Source organism: Leuciscus leuciscus (genome assembly GCF_965113295.1).
Source record: "Leuciscus leuciscus genome assembly, chromosome: 11".
NCBI classification, from domain to species: Eukaryota; Metazoa; Chordata; class Actinopteri; order Cypriniformes; family Leuciscidae; genus Leuciscus; species Leuciscus leuciscus.
In genome coordinates this window covers 550,671-565,573 of record NC_138735.1, presented here as the reverse complement: position 1 = coordinate 565,573, position 14,903 = coordinate 550,671, and the positions used below count along the sequence as shown (strand labels likewise).

Below are 14,903 nucleotides of genomic sequence, written 5' to 3'. Positions count from 1 at the left end.
GCAGATTCAGTCTAATAGACTGACTGTCCGACTCTATTCCAGCAGAATATCTCAGTGGAGATCGCAAGACTGTGTTCAGATCCTCAGCTTTATTCCCAGTGTACAGAGAGTGTGCACCCTCTTTATTCCCAGTGTACAGAGAGCACGAGCACACGCTTCCCAGACTGGGAAGATTAGGCAAAACACTGGGAAGAAAATCTGTCCTTTAAAAGGCAAAGCTCTGGTTGGGGAATATAAACTCTTGAGATCTGGCAAACGCATGAAAGCTGAAGCTTGTTTAAAACACTCATATTTTTTCTGCTGTTTTTTTTTTGTTGAAGAAAATATCGTGAGAATTATATGAGAAAATATACTTTTTTCCTCAACAATATTGCATTTTGATATAGTCAAACTATAGTCTTCCCTATGAAAGGGAAGTTGTGCTGGTCTCTCCTCTATTGTGTCGTATATCAAGTGAAACGCTTCTGGAACAAGAACAAATGTGGGCGGGGCTTGATTGTGTCTGTGGGGAGTTGATTGGCTGGCTGGATGGTTGTGGTTTGCTATTGGCTGATCTCATGTGAGTGACAGGTTGCCCCGCCCTCGTCATCAGAGAAGAGAAGAGATGCTGCAAGAGGAACTTATTCTGATTCAGTCACAGAACTAATAACAGTTGCAAATGGAAACTATTAAGGGCTTAAGCTTTCTCAGATGGAAAGACTGGAACATGTCTAGACCGTCAAACAGCAACAATTCACTCGCATCAATATTCCTCAATTAAATGAATCTGTCTCATATTGTGTGCCATGTAAACACAGTACAACTTTCAAAGCATGCAAAAGCCTCGTGGGCAAATAGCAGTTTTCATCTGGGCTTCAGCGCTGAACCACACGGATCTCAGAGGAACCGCTTTATTAGTGATGACAGATTTACTTCAGCTCATGTGATGCTCAATACTGAGAGTTATCAGAACTATAACTGAGAAAACAGTTCATTAGAGAGTACGCTGATTCTGTGATGAACCTCTCTAACATGTGCGTTGGGAGACTCGGGACCAGTGGACATGCTGACGCTGGAAGCCTTGCCAAAACACAAATAATAATGGACATCTTTAAAATATGAAAAACACAAAGTTTTTTCTTCTTCAATGGACTGGAAAATGGTAGAAAATAAATTCTGTTTGATGCCAAACATTTAAATCAATGTTATTTTATATTCCACCATTGCAGCTTTTCTTCTTGTAATTGTGACTGTCTCTAAATGTGACTATTTCGTAATTTCAATTTTTATCCTGTAATTGCTACTTTCCATCTCACAGACTTTATTCCTTGAGAATGTAACATTTCATCTCTGAACGATCTCAAAATGTTACTTTATTTCTTATTCTCAACTTTATCTCATAATGAGCTTTTTTATTTGTAAGTCTTTAGGCAGAGACAGGCTTCCGTAGTTTCAGTCCTGAATTATTCATTATTCAGAGTTATTGGCTCTCGTCTGCGTTCTGTGTGATGAACGTCTTCAGTTCTCTGTGTTCTGAGGAAGATGTGAGGAGCTTCAACGGCGCCGGCCAAAAGAGAAGAACGGTTTGTGTAATTTAACGGTAACAAGTCACAACTGGGAGTTCAAACTCACAAATCACTGAGCGATTCAGAGCAGAGGAAATGAAAGCAAGTTGTTTGTTCCTGTTAGTCCCGTTGCGTTAGAAGATGGAGGCCATTAAGATGAAAGCGTTTCAGGATCGTGGATGAATGTGATGATATAATACTGGAACATCCGCTCACATTTGAGGCACAGAACGAGCCCTAAAGTGTGTGTTAGCAGAACGAATGTGCAAAACACAGCAATTACAAACTCACACAGCACACGTCTACAAAAGCTCCTTATTTTCAGGCACTCGAAGGGTTAAAGTGAGCATGAGTGCAGATTAACCCCTCGACCACCTCGCGCCGGGGCAAACGGAGCCTGTGGTGCAGACGCTCTCGGGTCTCCAGTGAAACGCCAGGGCAAACGGAGCCTGTGGTGCGGACGCTCTCTGGTCTCCAGTGAAACGCTAGGGCAAACGGAGCCTGTGGTGCGGACGCTCTCGGGTCTCCAGTGAAACCCCGGGGCAAACGGAGCCTGTGGTGCGGACGCTCTCGGGTCTCCAGTGAAACGCTAGGGCAAACGGAGCCTGTGGTGCGGACGCTCTCGGGTCTCCAGTGAAACCCCGGGGCAAACGGAGCCTGTGGTGCGGACGCTCTCGGGTCTCCAGTGAAACGCTGGGGCAAACGCAGCCTGTCGAGCGGACGCTCTCGGGTCTCCAGTGAAACACCGGGGCAAACGGAGCCTGTGGTGCGGACGCTCTCTGGTCTCCAGTGAAACGCTAGGGCAAACGGAGCCTGTGGTGCGGACGCTCTCGGGTCTCCAGTGAAACCCCGGGGCAAACGGAGCCTGTGGTGCGGACGCTCTCGGGTCTCCAGTGAAACACCGGGGCAAACGGAGCCTGTGGTGCGGACGCTCTCGGGTCTCCAGTGAAACGCCAGGGCAAACGGAGCCTGTGGTGCGGACGCTCTCGGGTCTCCAGTGAAACCCCGGGGCAAACGGAGCCTGTGGTGCGGACGCTCTCGGGTCTCCAGTGAAACACCGGGGCAAACGGAGCCTGTGGTGCGGACGCTCTCGGGTCTCCAGTGAAACGCCAGGGCAAACGGAGCCTGTGGTGCGGACGCTCTCGGGTCTCCAGTGAAACCCCGGGGCAAACGGAGCCTGTGGTGCGGACGCTCTCGGGTCTCCAGTGAAACGCTGGGGCAAACGCAGCCTGTCGCGCGGACGCTCTCGGGTCTCCAGTGAAACCCCGGGGCAAACGGAGCCTGTGGTGCGGACGCTCTCGGGTCTCCAGTGAAACCCCGGGGCAAACGGAGCCTGTGGTGCAGACGCTCTCGGGTCTCCAGTGAAACCCCGGGGCAAACGGAGCCTGTGGTGCGGACGCTCTCGGGTCTCCAGTGAAACGCCAGGGCAAACGGAGCCTGTGGTGCGGACGCTCTCGGGTCTCCAGTGAAACCCCGGGGCAAACGGAGCCTGTGGTGCGGACGCTCTCGGGTCTCCAGTGAAACACCGGGGCAAACGGAGCCTGTGGTGCGGACGCTCTCGGGTCTCCAGTGAAACGCCGGGGCAAACGGAGCCTGTGGTGCGGACGCTCTCGGGTCTCCAGTGAAACCCCGGGGCAAACGGAGCCTGTGGTGCGGACGCTCTCGGGTCTCCAGTGAAACGCTGGGGCAAACGCAGCCTGTTGAGCGGACGCTCTCGGGTCTCCAGTGAAACCCCGGGGCAAACGGAGCCTGTGGTGCGGACGCTCTCGGGTCTCCAGTGAAACCCCGGGGCAAACGGAGCCTGTGGTGCGGACGCTCTCGGGTCTCCAGTGAAACGCCGGGGCAAACGGAGCCTGTGGTGCGGACGCTCTCGGGTCTCCAGTGAAACCCCGGGGCAAACGGAGCCTGTGGTGCGGACGCTCTCGGGTCTCCAGTGAAATGCCAGGGCAAACAGAGCCTGTGGTGCGGACGCTCTCGGTCTCCAGTGAAACGCTGGGGCAAACGGAGCCTGTGGTGCGGACGCTCTCGGGTCTCCAGTGAAACACCGGGGCAAACGGAGCCTGTGGTGCGGACGCTCTCGGGTCTCCAGTGAAGCGCTGAAGGGAATGTCCTGTAGGAGTACGCTGCACAAACTCATGAGCTTCTACATCTAAAGCTCTGCTGGGGTTACACGCATAAAGACACCATTCAGCAGACCGAGGAGAAACGCTCTCAACAGGAGCAAATATGAGCCCTCAAAGGTCAAAGCCAGATATATAGATATATGACACAGGTGTGCACTTCTCTGACTGGGAGAAAACATCCATCAGTCCAGACAGAGATCTGCTGTAATAACACTGAATGCCAACGCTGATTAATGAAGAGCTTTACGCACTGCAAAAAATGCCTTTTAGACTTGATTTCCAATAAAACATCTAAATATTCTTTGAACAAAATAAATATAATTTATACATTTATAAAATAAAAGGATGTTTATAATTAATATTTAATAATGATAATTGTTAATGAATAATTATTTCTTGCATTACGCAAAATCCTTCCTTAACCAAAATATAACTTTGTCCATCCACTTATTTTTCTGCACATTTTGTGATATCGCATAAGAAACGCTGGATGGAAACGGCAAGATGCGCATAAATGTAAAAATGCACATAAAAAACTCATGCGCTCAATTGAGGCGGATAATAGTGTTGATCTGATAAGAAGACAAACTACAATGGAAACACATTTACTGAATAAATCCCTCAGACCTCATGTGACTTTGCTCAGCGTCAGCTCTGATTGGATAACTGGAGTAGATAACCAATGGCATCGCAGCGTCTCTAATGTTGGTTTGGTGTTTCTGAAAGTCGAAGTGTGTGATCAGAATGATTGGGTATAACTCCCTCCAGAAGCATCTCACACACACAAGTGTGTTCCCGAACACCAGCATCCGAACGCCAGAGAACATGACAGCGTTTACCGTGTTTCGTCTGACGCTCGAGACACACTCGTTTATGATGGAGGGAAAGAGGAAGATTGCAGAAACTTACAGTTTATTACTGATATTTTTAGCTAATTTCCTTATTTTGTTCTCTTGAACACATGGGATGGAAACACTGTGTCATTCACAAATGTTTTATGCCATATTCCAGTTTTGCACATAAGTTTAATTCTACTGAGGCCTAAATGTTGAGATAATGAGAATTCCTCCACAGGACGGATTAAACCACCAATTGCTCAGGGAATTATCGGTTCAAACTGATTACATTTCAAATGAATCATGAAACTATGGTGCAAAATGTTGTATCGTTCACAGTAAAACGTCTTAATGTTCTTGTTCTTTTCCTCCTCAGTCGCTCTTGACTCCTCCGAACATTCCCTGTTTGACCAGAGAGTTCAGCACGTGATCGGCCTCGCCGGCGCAGAACACGACCGGGACAATCGGAGACGTTCCCAGATCTTCAGCTTCATGAGCTTCACCATCACTAACACACTCAGCCTGACTGTTGAGAAAACACTGAGCCGCAGAGAGCTAACGCAATACTTCTCTCTCATGTGTTTCGTCATGAAGGCTAGTTTAGATGCTACTGGGTCAAAGGTCAGGAAACAATCCTCATGTGCACTGAATGCGAGATTAACTTTAAGAATGATGTTCCGACAAACCGTTCATCTTGAAATTTTCACCATTTCTTCCTCTTATTAAACCAAACTCTGAAACACAGCAAACGGATTGTGCGTCATGTGTGGAACTGACAGATGTGTGGCGCTGAAGATCAGGAGCACTCGTCGACTCGTTTCTGACAGCTGTAACTGTACAAATGCAAACGGTCTGCGAGGAACAAAAGCCTGTTCCATCTCAGTCTAAATAAAAAAAGCTCATTCTGAGATGCATTCTTTTGCACGAAACTACTCTGCCGTTCAAACGTGTTTTAGTATCATTTCACAATATTACTGGATACTGAAGAGACTTCTTTCAAAAACATTACAAATTTAATAATTACAAACGTTTGAACGCTACAGTGTATGAGATCATATTGCAAGGCATCAATCACACTGTGCGATATAAAGTAAAATACAGTAACTGATGAGTCACATGACTGAACCCAACCATTGAGAAGAGGCTTTAAAATATTACTGAAATAACTGATGAACATGTGTGGTGATGGTAAAACATGGAGTGATTCAGTTCAACAATAAAGGCCCTGTCAGACAGGACTAGCGCAAACCGTCTGTCTGTTCTCTGAGGAGAAAGATACGAGTCGTCCGATGTTTGAGGTTACGCTGTGTGTCAGCATGAGGAATCATGGAGTCTTCAATCAGTGTGTGTGTGTGTGTGTGTGTCTGCCGTCAAAGAGACCAAAGAAATCCCCCATGCAGCTTTTAAAAAGAATTTACTTCCAGCAATAGAAGTGTTATATTGGGTCAAAACAGCAATTCTCGCCATCATGGCAATTCAGGATAAATACAGTATTTCTATTCTCAAATGTAGAATTACTATCAGGAACCAGCAGAAGCACTGAGTCTGTGAAGGTTCTGAGTGGATGGAAACAGAAGAAGAGGATGGAGAAGAGAAGCTGAAGGTCAGGCAGAAAGAGTGTCACTGGAATATCCTGAATCAGAATCTTTCTTCTTGCTCTCCATTATTTTGCTTTTAACTCTTGCACAAATTCGGAACATTTTGTCCCTGAATCAGCGAGTTTTATCTGCAAAAATACACTTATGTTTTAATTAATAACAGGGTAATATTATAACATTAATAACATTATCGCAGAATAAACGTGTGGATGTGAACTCATGATATTATGAGTTGAACGATTTTACAATCTTACCTACTAAAAATAAAACAGTCCACTAAAACATGCACAACAATCAGCCTTTATACAAAGTTACAGAAATATTATGCTTAAGTCTTGAGAGAGAGGTCGGTTTCACTCGAAAACATGACAGAAGCACAAAATGGCTGTTTCCGCGTGTGTATGGCCCTGTCCCAAATGGCACACTCCGGACTTGTGGACTTCCTCAGAGTCCACACTTTGGTGACGTCATGTCGTGCAGACCTATAGGGCCCTTGGCGCGAGTCCACGAGGGCGCATTGAGAGGTATTTTTGGGACAGACTCGCTCGGCATGCCGGAAATAACGGTCTGGTTGTTGTTGGACAGGAGAAATCACATTTTTGCGCTCCGACGTCTTATCTGCATGTCCACTACACAGCCTAATTTTACAGTTCTATATTTTGATATTATGCATATCACCTGGGCATTAGACAATAGATAAATCATGCTTATTTAAATGATGTATACAGTTGTACATAATAATACATAATGTTCCATTTGAACTATGATTACAATTTTAAAACATAATTTAAATATATTTTTTTCAATTTACAGGTTTCAATATTCATACTATGTTTACATATGACTCAGTAAAGCCCTGCCATTCGGTTCTATTTATTTAATGAATCATAATGCGATCGTATTATTAAACACGCTATTATTATGTTTGAGACATCAACCACTGGTCGATGACCATAATGTTTGTATAAACTGTAGGTAACAACTGGTAAAATGTACATTTAGGTCATAAAAACAGTAATATTTTCTTCTCAGCCATGTCAACAATTATCCGTGAGTGAAATCTCCTCCCATCTGTTGTCTGATTGGCCTTTCGCAAGGATTCCTGGGTAGTTAAAGTGCGTGGAGCCTGCATCTATGCGGGCTTCGTGGAAGACCGCTTCAAGGGTACAAAGGGGGCGCTGCTGAGCACACTTCAGAGCGGTAAAATGCTGAATGGGACGGCCTACGGACTCGTAGACTCAGCGAGCACGCGCAATTCAAGTCCACGAGACCGAAAGTCCGCATGAAGTGCGCCATTTGGGACAGGGCCGTGGAAGACCGCTTCAAGGGTACAAAGGGGGCGCTGCTGAGCACACTTCAGAGCGGTAAAATGCTGAATGGGACGGCCTACGGACTCGTAGACTCAGCGAGCACGCGCAATTCAAGTCCACGAGACCGAAAGTCCGCATGAAGTGCGCCATTTGGGACAGGGCCTATGAAGAGCGAGTCCGCGGAGGGATACTAGAGACACGAAAGTAGCGCCGGTTTGAGTTCGCGGGCGGAAAACGGTCCATTATCCATTACCATTCGAATAGAGATGGAACAAGCGCTGCCGTGGACGACCTCGATCATTAGGAAACATTTGTCCGCTAGAGGTCGCCATTGACCAATCAGAATCGAGTATTCCAGAGCACGATGTAATGAAAACTATATTGAACTTACGTTGCGGTTTTAAATCGATAAATTCGTCTATGTACTATGCAGTGAATATGGTTTCTGCCAATGCAAATGTTTCATTGCATTGTGTGTCTAACACCATTAATGAACAGAAAACAGATCTGTTGAATCAGTTCCACTGCCTCAGGATAGTCTGCTTCCTCAGTGATCTGACTCATTCCCACAGGATAGTCTGCTTCATCAGTGATCTGACTCATACCCACAGGGAGAGAACGCTGGATCTCACGCAGATCTGAGCTCTGAATGAGTCAGAATAGCAGAGGAATGACAGGGGTCTTCCAGCACCTGCAGAAACTGAAGAGATTGAGGAAACACAGATTCCGAGCACTTTAATCAAGTCAGAGATAGACTGATGATGTCAGCAAAATGCTCAGCTGATGAACCACACCAAATTACTTCTGATGCTAATGTTTAACGATGCACAATCAAATCAAGATTTATTGGGCATTATAGATGACATGTGGCACTTTGGATTTGTTCTTCTAAATCTCAAAATGATTGCTTGTTATATGATGAACTTTGGGGGATTCAGAGAATGAATGATCACAAAACCAAAGGAGCTTCAGAGGCTGTGATATGAAGATCTGTCGCCCTCGTGTGGACATGCGGTGTAATGCACACACACACAATATAATGCATCAAACATGACCTATGACTCTCTCTGTCCACCTTTTTTAACCTAAGAGCGAATTTTTTTAATTGAATGTGCAAAGCTTCAGTGTACGCCGTTTACATTTAATTAACTGCACATAGCCCGTCGTTAGGCTGCAAACTGGAATTCATCATATTTTAATTTATCATAATTATTAACAGGTTTTGTTCGCTCACAAAAGATTTGCAAGCGAATGCAAAGCTTTACAATAAAAAAAAAAATCCATCCTGTCAAATAAGATGGACAAAGAGACTAGATTTCAAAAATACAACTACATGAGGAGACAACAATGATTTTAATCTTCTGGTTTGCAGTGTTATTAGATCTAAACACTGGCCCGGAAAAATGAAATTGGGCAAATTCTTCATGTTCACAAAACACTGCAAACAAAAAAACAGATGTGGATTCCCTTTTATTCTTAAAATTTTATGTACAAGTGCAACTGATTTATTTTTTTATTAATGTACATTCAATATAGAAAGTTTATGTACGCATATTACATTTAACATTTCATAATTGCACTAGTCGTTCACATACATTTGTAATCAAGAGTCAGTACAATTTGTTCTTTGTCCTTTTAGAAGCTGATTTTCAGTTGGTCTTTATCATAGGTATAAATATTCGAGTGCTTTCTGGGGAAGGAGGGAAGAGAGATGGGGAACAGGAGAGACCGCAGACAGTGCGCTTCTCACATCATAATCAGTTTCACAGGATCCTTCTCAACTGCAAGGCTGCATGTTATCAAACAGAAAATGCGTAGGATTGGTTGGGATGAGGACAGACTTCAGCTGAGACACGGGCTGAATGCGAGACGCAGGAAGACGAAGACGACACCGTATCAGAGATCTATTCATCGGCTCACTCAGAATGAAGAAAATAAACAAACGCATAAAAATATCTCAATACAAAAGTAAACTATTCTGTTCTCCATGGAAAGAAAAGATTTACGAGACGCAACTGAATATAAAATGAAAGAGGAAGAAGTGTTGATGTATTAAAATGAAGGAATCACTAAAGACCATGAGTGCTGTGAGAGAGGAGACGACCAGCCCTCCGTTCCCTCTCTGTCCATCAGTCCATCAGCTGTCCTCGAGGATCAGGAGGATCAGGAGTATCAGGAGCTGCTCCAGACAGATGTCCGTCTCAGTCTCCGGGTCCGGCTTCGTCTGATGCTGTCAGTCTAATTCAGCCCAGGTCTCCGATGTCGTTGTCTACGGGCGGTGGGACGCTGGGGATGACCGTAGAGCCGGTGCCTGCTGTCAGATAGCCTGCCACTCCTGGACCTGAACATCAACACAATCATCAACATCAACATCAACCAAGACTTCTTCATCTTCATCGTCATTGTCAACACCGTCGCCAACACCATCATCGTTGTCAATGCCGTCGCCAACACTGTCGCCGTCGTCAACACCAACATCGTCAACACCGCCAGTCACACAGTCAAAGTCAACAATCATCAACCCCGCCAGTCACAGTCATAGTCATAGTCAACAATCATCAACCCCGCCAGTCACAGTCATAGTCAACAATCATCAACCCCGCCAGTCACAGTCATAGTCATAGTCAACAATTATCAACCCCGACAGTCACAGTCATAGTCAACAATCATCAACACCGTCAGTCACAGTCATAGTCAACACCGTCGCCAACACCATCATCATTGTCAATGCCGTCGCCAACACTGTCGCCGTCGTCAACACCGTCAGTCACACAGTCAAAGTCAACAATCATCAACACTGTCAGTCACAGTCATAGTCAACACCGTCGCCTTCGTCAACACCATCATCGTTGTCAATGCCGTCGTCAACACCGTCAGTCACACAGTCATAGTCAACAATCATCAACACCGTCAGTCATAGTCATAGTCAACACCGTCGCCGTCGTCAACACCATCATCGTTGTCAATGCCGTCGCCAACACTGTCGCCGTCGTCAACACCGCCAGTCACACAGTCAAAGTCAACAATCACCAACACTGTCAGTCACACAGTCAAAGTCAACAATCATCAACACTGTCAGTCACACAGTTATAGCCAACACCGCCATCGCCAACACCGCCAGTCACACAAAGTCAACACCGTCGCCGTCGTCAGCACGGTCATCGTCAACACCGCCATCGCCAACACCGTCAGTCACACAGTCATAGTCAACATCGTCGTCAACACCGTCATCGTTGTCAATGCCGTCGCCGTCATCAGCACCATCATCAACATGGTCATCGTCAACACCGCCAGTCACACAGTCAAAGCCAACAGTCATCAACACCTTCAGTCACACAGTCATAGCCAACACCGCCAGTCACACAGTCATAGCCAACACCGCCAGTCACACAGTCAAAGCAGGGATTAAAGTTCTCCGTCGCTACGACGGATTTCCGTTAATTGCAGCAAGTCTATGACGGATTTCCGTCAATTGCAGGGTTCCAGTCTGTCCTTAATGTCTTAAATTCACTTTTCATAAATTTAAGGCCGTAAATAGGCTTTCATTTCTCAAATAGTGTAATAAATGTCTTAATTTTAGTTTGAATAGGTCTTAAATTAAGGAAAGACGAGGTGTATTCACCCTTCTGAGGGGGATGTGATCAAAGCCTGGAGTGGAGCAAAAGCACGTTCCTCTCTCCACTCTAAGCACTCTGTAATCACTTCGCTCCTGGTCCACTCCGGGTTTTCAATTACCGCTCACGGAAAGTGCATGTCAGGCTACAGCTGAGCACACACTTATAATGCAGGTAGGGCTGGGCGATATATCGACATATTTTTTAAATGCGATATGGAATTAGACCATATCGCATATATATCGCTGAAATAAAGTTTTTCACCTCAGAAAGACGGACTTTCTTGTCCTATCAGCCGTTATCCTGTTCTCGTAACGCACACTCTTCTATTGCACGCGCAAATGCGGCGGCGCGCGCTGTGTATCGCCTCACTGTATAAAGTGCAAAAGAAACTACGAGCATGCAACGCCGTTACGTTGTAAATTACACTAAATAAAAGTAATGCAGGTATGATTTTCATTCTATTCACCAGGAGCAGTTTCCATGTTTCATTAGTTATTGTTAATATTGTGTATTCACCAAGGTAACTGTCGTTTCCATATTAACCCCAAAATGCCACTATTTTTCTTTGTGTTATTTTTTATGTACTGTAGTGGCTCATACCAACATTGTATTAACAAAAAATATTTTGGAACTGCTATTTAATAGCTTTAGCATAAAGTTTATTTATTAGTAGGCTACTAGTCTTTACTATTAGTCATATTCTTACAATTTATGTTAAATAAAGGGGAAAAGTACTTGTGTGTGTTAACAAATTTTGTGTAAACGTGTTATAATTTGCCTATATAATATATACGTGTATATGTATGTATATATGTATGTATATATATATATATATATATATATAGGCAAATTAGAACATGTTTAAACAAAATTTGTTTATATACAGTATATATTCAATGTAAACTTTGATAATTATAATTAATAAATCGCAATTACAATTCGAAGGGAATAATCGGCAATTATGATGTTTGTAATAATCGTGCAGCCCTAACTTAGGTGAAGAAACCTGTTTATTATTTATTCATTTGATTTTGGAACTGTTCACTGATACGCCTACTGGCAATATTAAAGCAGTTTAAAACGTATCCCCTTAAAACGCTATTGGTCTCAACTATTTAAAAAGGTATATGACTTGGCCTAAAAAAAAATTTCAGTCAGAAGAATTTTTTTCACTTTAATCCCTGGTCAAAGTCAACAATCATCAACACTGTCAGTCACACAGTCATAGCCAACACCGCCAGTCACACAGTCAAAGTCAACACCGTCGCCGTCCTCAACACCGTCATCGTTGTCAATGCCGTCGCCAACACGGTCATCGTCAACACCGCCATCGCCAACACCACCAGTCATCGCCAACACCACCAGTCACTAGGGTTGGGTATTGGTTGGGTTTTATCCGATACCAGTACCTACTCTGTATTTTTTAAACGGTTCCGGTGCTTAAACGGTTCTTGAACCGGTACTTAAGAAAACGAAAGCACACACACTTTATAAAAAAAATAATACCTGTGTGTGTGTCCAAACTGGACACAATATTAACTTAAATCTTTAAAGATTTTCTGATTTCTGATTAAATGAAAAATTGCGCCGTTTAATAGGCTACTAATGTAGCCTAAAACACTTAAGTTAAGATCAAAATTTTGTCTTCTCATATTATGACTTTTAAAACAGAGAAATATTTGACACTGAGCAGAAATATTTAACACACAGTATAGCCTCATATAAATATACTTGATATACTTAATATGCAAGATTTGCAGTTGGCATTCAAATACTAGACTTCCATGTCCACCACGACACTGACAGCTGATCTTGAACTTTAGTCAAGCGTGTCAGAGGTTTTGGGTTCTAATCCGCATTCGTAAAAAAAAAAATGTTTTTTTTTTTTTTTTTTCAAAACCGATTATGCTCATCAGTGGTTGTATATCAAGCAGGGAGACGCATTTTCGTGATTTCACTGGAACGAATAGAGAGTCTCCGCAACGTATTGAAGCGTGCGTCCGAGTGAAGACAGTGCGGTGTGCGCGAACCAAAAAAGAAAACACTGTATCAGCGCCACTGATCGCAGCGGCAACGAGCACTTTGATCACTTGATTTAAAAAACACATTTCAGCGCTAGATCGTCTCTTATTTAACAAACGAACGAAATGAATGCTCTGCTGGTTAACTGGAGATGTTTTATTATTGGAACATTCGTGCCGCGAGATGTTTTATAGGGGCGGTAAAAAAAAGTCAGGCACCGAAAGTTTCGTTCTTATTCGGTCTCGTTACTACCGTTTACGGGTTTCGGTACCCAACCCTACCAGCCACACAGTCAAAGTCAACACCGTCGCCGTCGTCAACACCGTCATCGTTGTCAATGCCGTCGCCAACACGGTCATCAACATGGTCATCGTCAACACCGCCAGTCACACAGTCAAAGTCAACACCGTCAGTCACACAGTCATAGCCAACACCGTCGTCAACACCGCCAGTCACACAGTCATAGCCAACACCGTCGCCAACACCGTCATCGTCAACACCGCCAGTCACACAGTCAAAGTCAACACCGTCAGTCACACAGTCATAGCCAACACCGTCGCCAACACCGTCATCGCCAACACCGTCAGTCACAGTCATAGCCAACACCGTCGCCAACACCGCCAGTCACACAGTCATAGCCAACACCGTCGCCAACACCGTCATCGTCAACACCGCCATCGCCAACACCGTCAGTCACACAGTCATAGTCAACACCGTCGCCATCGTCAACACCGTCATCATTGTCAATGCCGTCGCCAACGCCGTCGCCAGCACCGTCATCAACATGGTCATCGTCAACACCGCCAGTCACACAGTCAAAGTCAACAGTCATCAACACCGTCGTCATCAACACCAAAAATTATGACATTTATAATTTTTGGAACATAACAGACATGGATGAAATGTTTTATACTGATCACTCGGTTGAATGGAAAAAACTGGACACAACAAAACACCATCAGTGCTGCATGTGAAGGTGGAGATGCAGATGGAAACGCAGTGGAAAGACAGATGAAGTCGTCAGAAAGAGAGTGTACCTGCTTTAAAGTGAAAGAGAGGAGGGTGGGAGACTAAAGGCCAGTGCGCAGCGGACTACTGGCGGCCAGGAGAGAAGGAGTGGACACACCTGAAGAGTCCCAGATATAATACAGCAGAGAGAGAGAGAGAGAAAGAGAGAGAGAGAGAAAGAGAGAGAGAGAGAAAGAGAGAGAGAGAGAGAGAGGGAGAGGGAGAGAGAGAGAGAGAGAGAGAGAGAGAGAGAGAGAGAGAGAGAAAGAGAGAGAGAGAGAGAGAGAGAGAGAGAGAGAGAGGGAGAGAGAGAGAGAGAGAGAGAGGCAGGGAGAGGGAGGGAGAGGGAGGGAGAGGGAAGGAGAGGGGGGGGGGGGGGGGGGAGGAAGCAAGCAGATGTTAGAACCGGCAGGCGCAGAGGAACAACAGAGCAGTTCAGATCAGTACTGATACAAAGACACAGTCTACACTCGTTACATGTCAAAATGAGTTAAATACCACTCAAAAACAAGCACAGAAACAGTGTACAGTAATGCAATGAAGACAGAAGTCTGTGGAGCAACTGCATAGATTAACCTTCTGACACACACTTTTGAAAGCACAGACATTACATGTTAACACGTCTACATGTCTCGCCCACACACTTCCACTGTTAGTGCATTGCTGTAAACACAGGCTTCTCAGAGACTGAATGTGCGCTGGACTCACCCGTCAGATAACCTGCAGTCTGGGAGTCGGAGATGAAGAGGTCGTGTTTCTGGTCTTTGAAGGCACTCCACACAGTGGAACGAGACAGGATTTCATTGACCTGTAGCAGAAACACAGCATGAGTTGCGTTCTGACTG

At 44.8% G+C, this 14,903-nt stretch overlaps 1 protein-coding gene and 2 long non-coding RNA genes across 5 annotated transcripts in view; 2 read left to right on the top strand and 1 right to left on the bottom strand.

Moving 5' to 3' along the window:
• LOC309509735 overlaps positions 1 to 8,670 on the top strand; it is a 183,645-nt gene extending 174,975 nt beyond the window's left edge. The window contains exon 2 of the long non-coding RNA XR_014210045.1: positions 7,407 to 8,670. This is a non-coding gene — a long non-coding RNA (uncharacterized lncRNA). The remainder of the gene's footprint in view (positions 1 to 7,406) is intronic.
• LOC309509733 overlaps positions 1 to 13,716 on the top strand; it is a 310,786-nt gene extending 297,070 nt beyond the window's left edge. Inside the window, exons 2-3 of the long non-coding RNA XR_014210043.1 lie at positions 10,811 to 12,903; positions 13,022 to 13,716. This is a non-coding gene — a long non-coding RNA (uncharacterized lncRNA). The remainder of the gene's footprint in view (positions 1 to 10,810; positions 12,904 to 13,021) is intronic.
• The window catches only part of dnajc13 (DnaJ heat shock protein family (Hsp40) member C13), an 84,776-nt gene continuing 78,741 nt past the window's right edge, over positions 8,869 to 14,903 (bottom strand). For all 3 annotated transcript variants that reach the window (XM_082184533.1, XM_082184534.1, XM_082184535.1), the window contains 2 exons: positions 14,767 to 14,866; positions 8,869 to 9,752 (listed from right to left, as the gene is read on the bottom strand). In XM_082184533.1, coding sequence (XP_082040659.1) covers positions 9,655 to 9,752; positions 14,767 to 14,866 — 198 coding nt within the window. In that variant the 3' untranslated portion in view covers positions 8,869 to 9,654. The remainder of the gene's footprint in view (positions 9,753 to 14,766; positions 14,867 to 14,903) is intronic.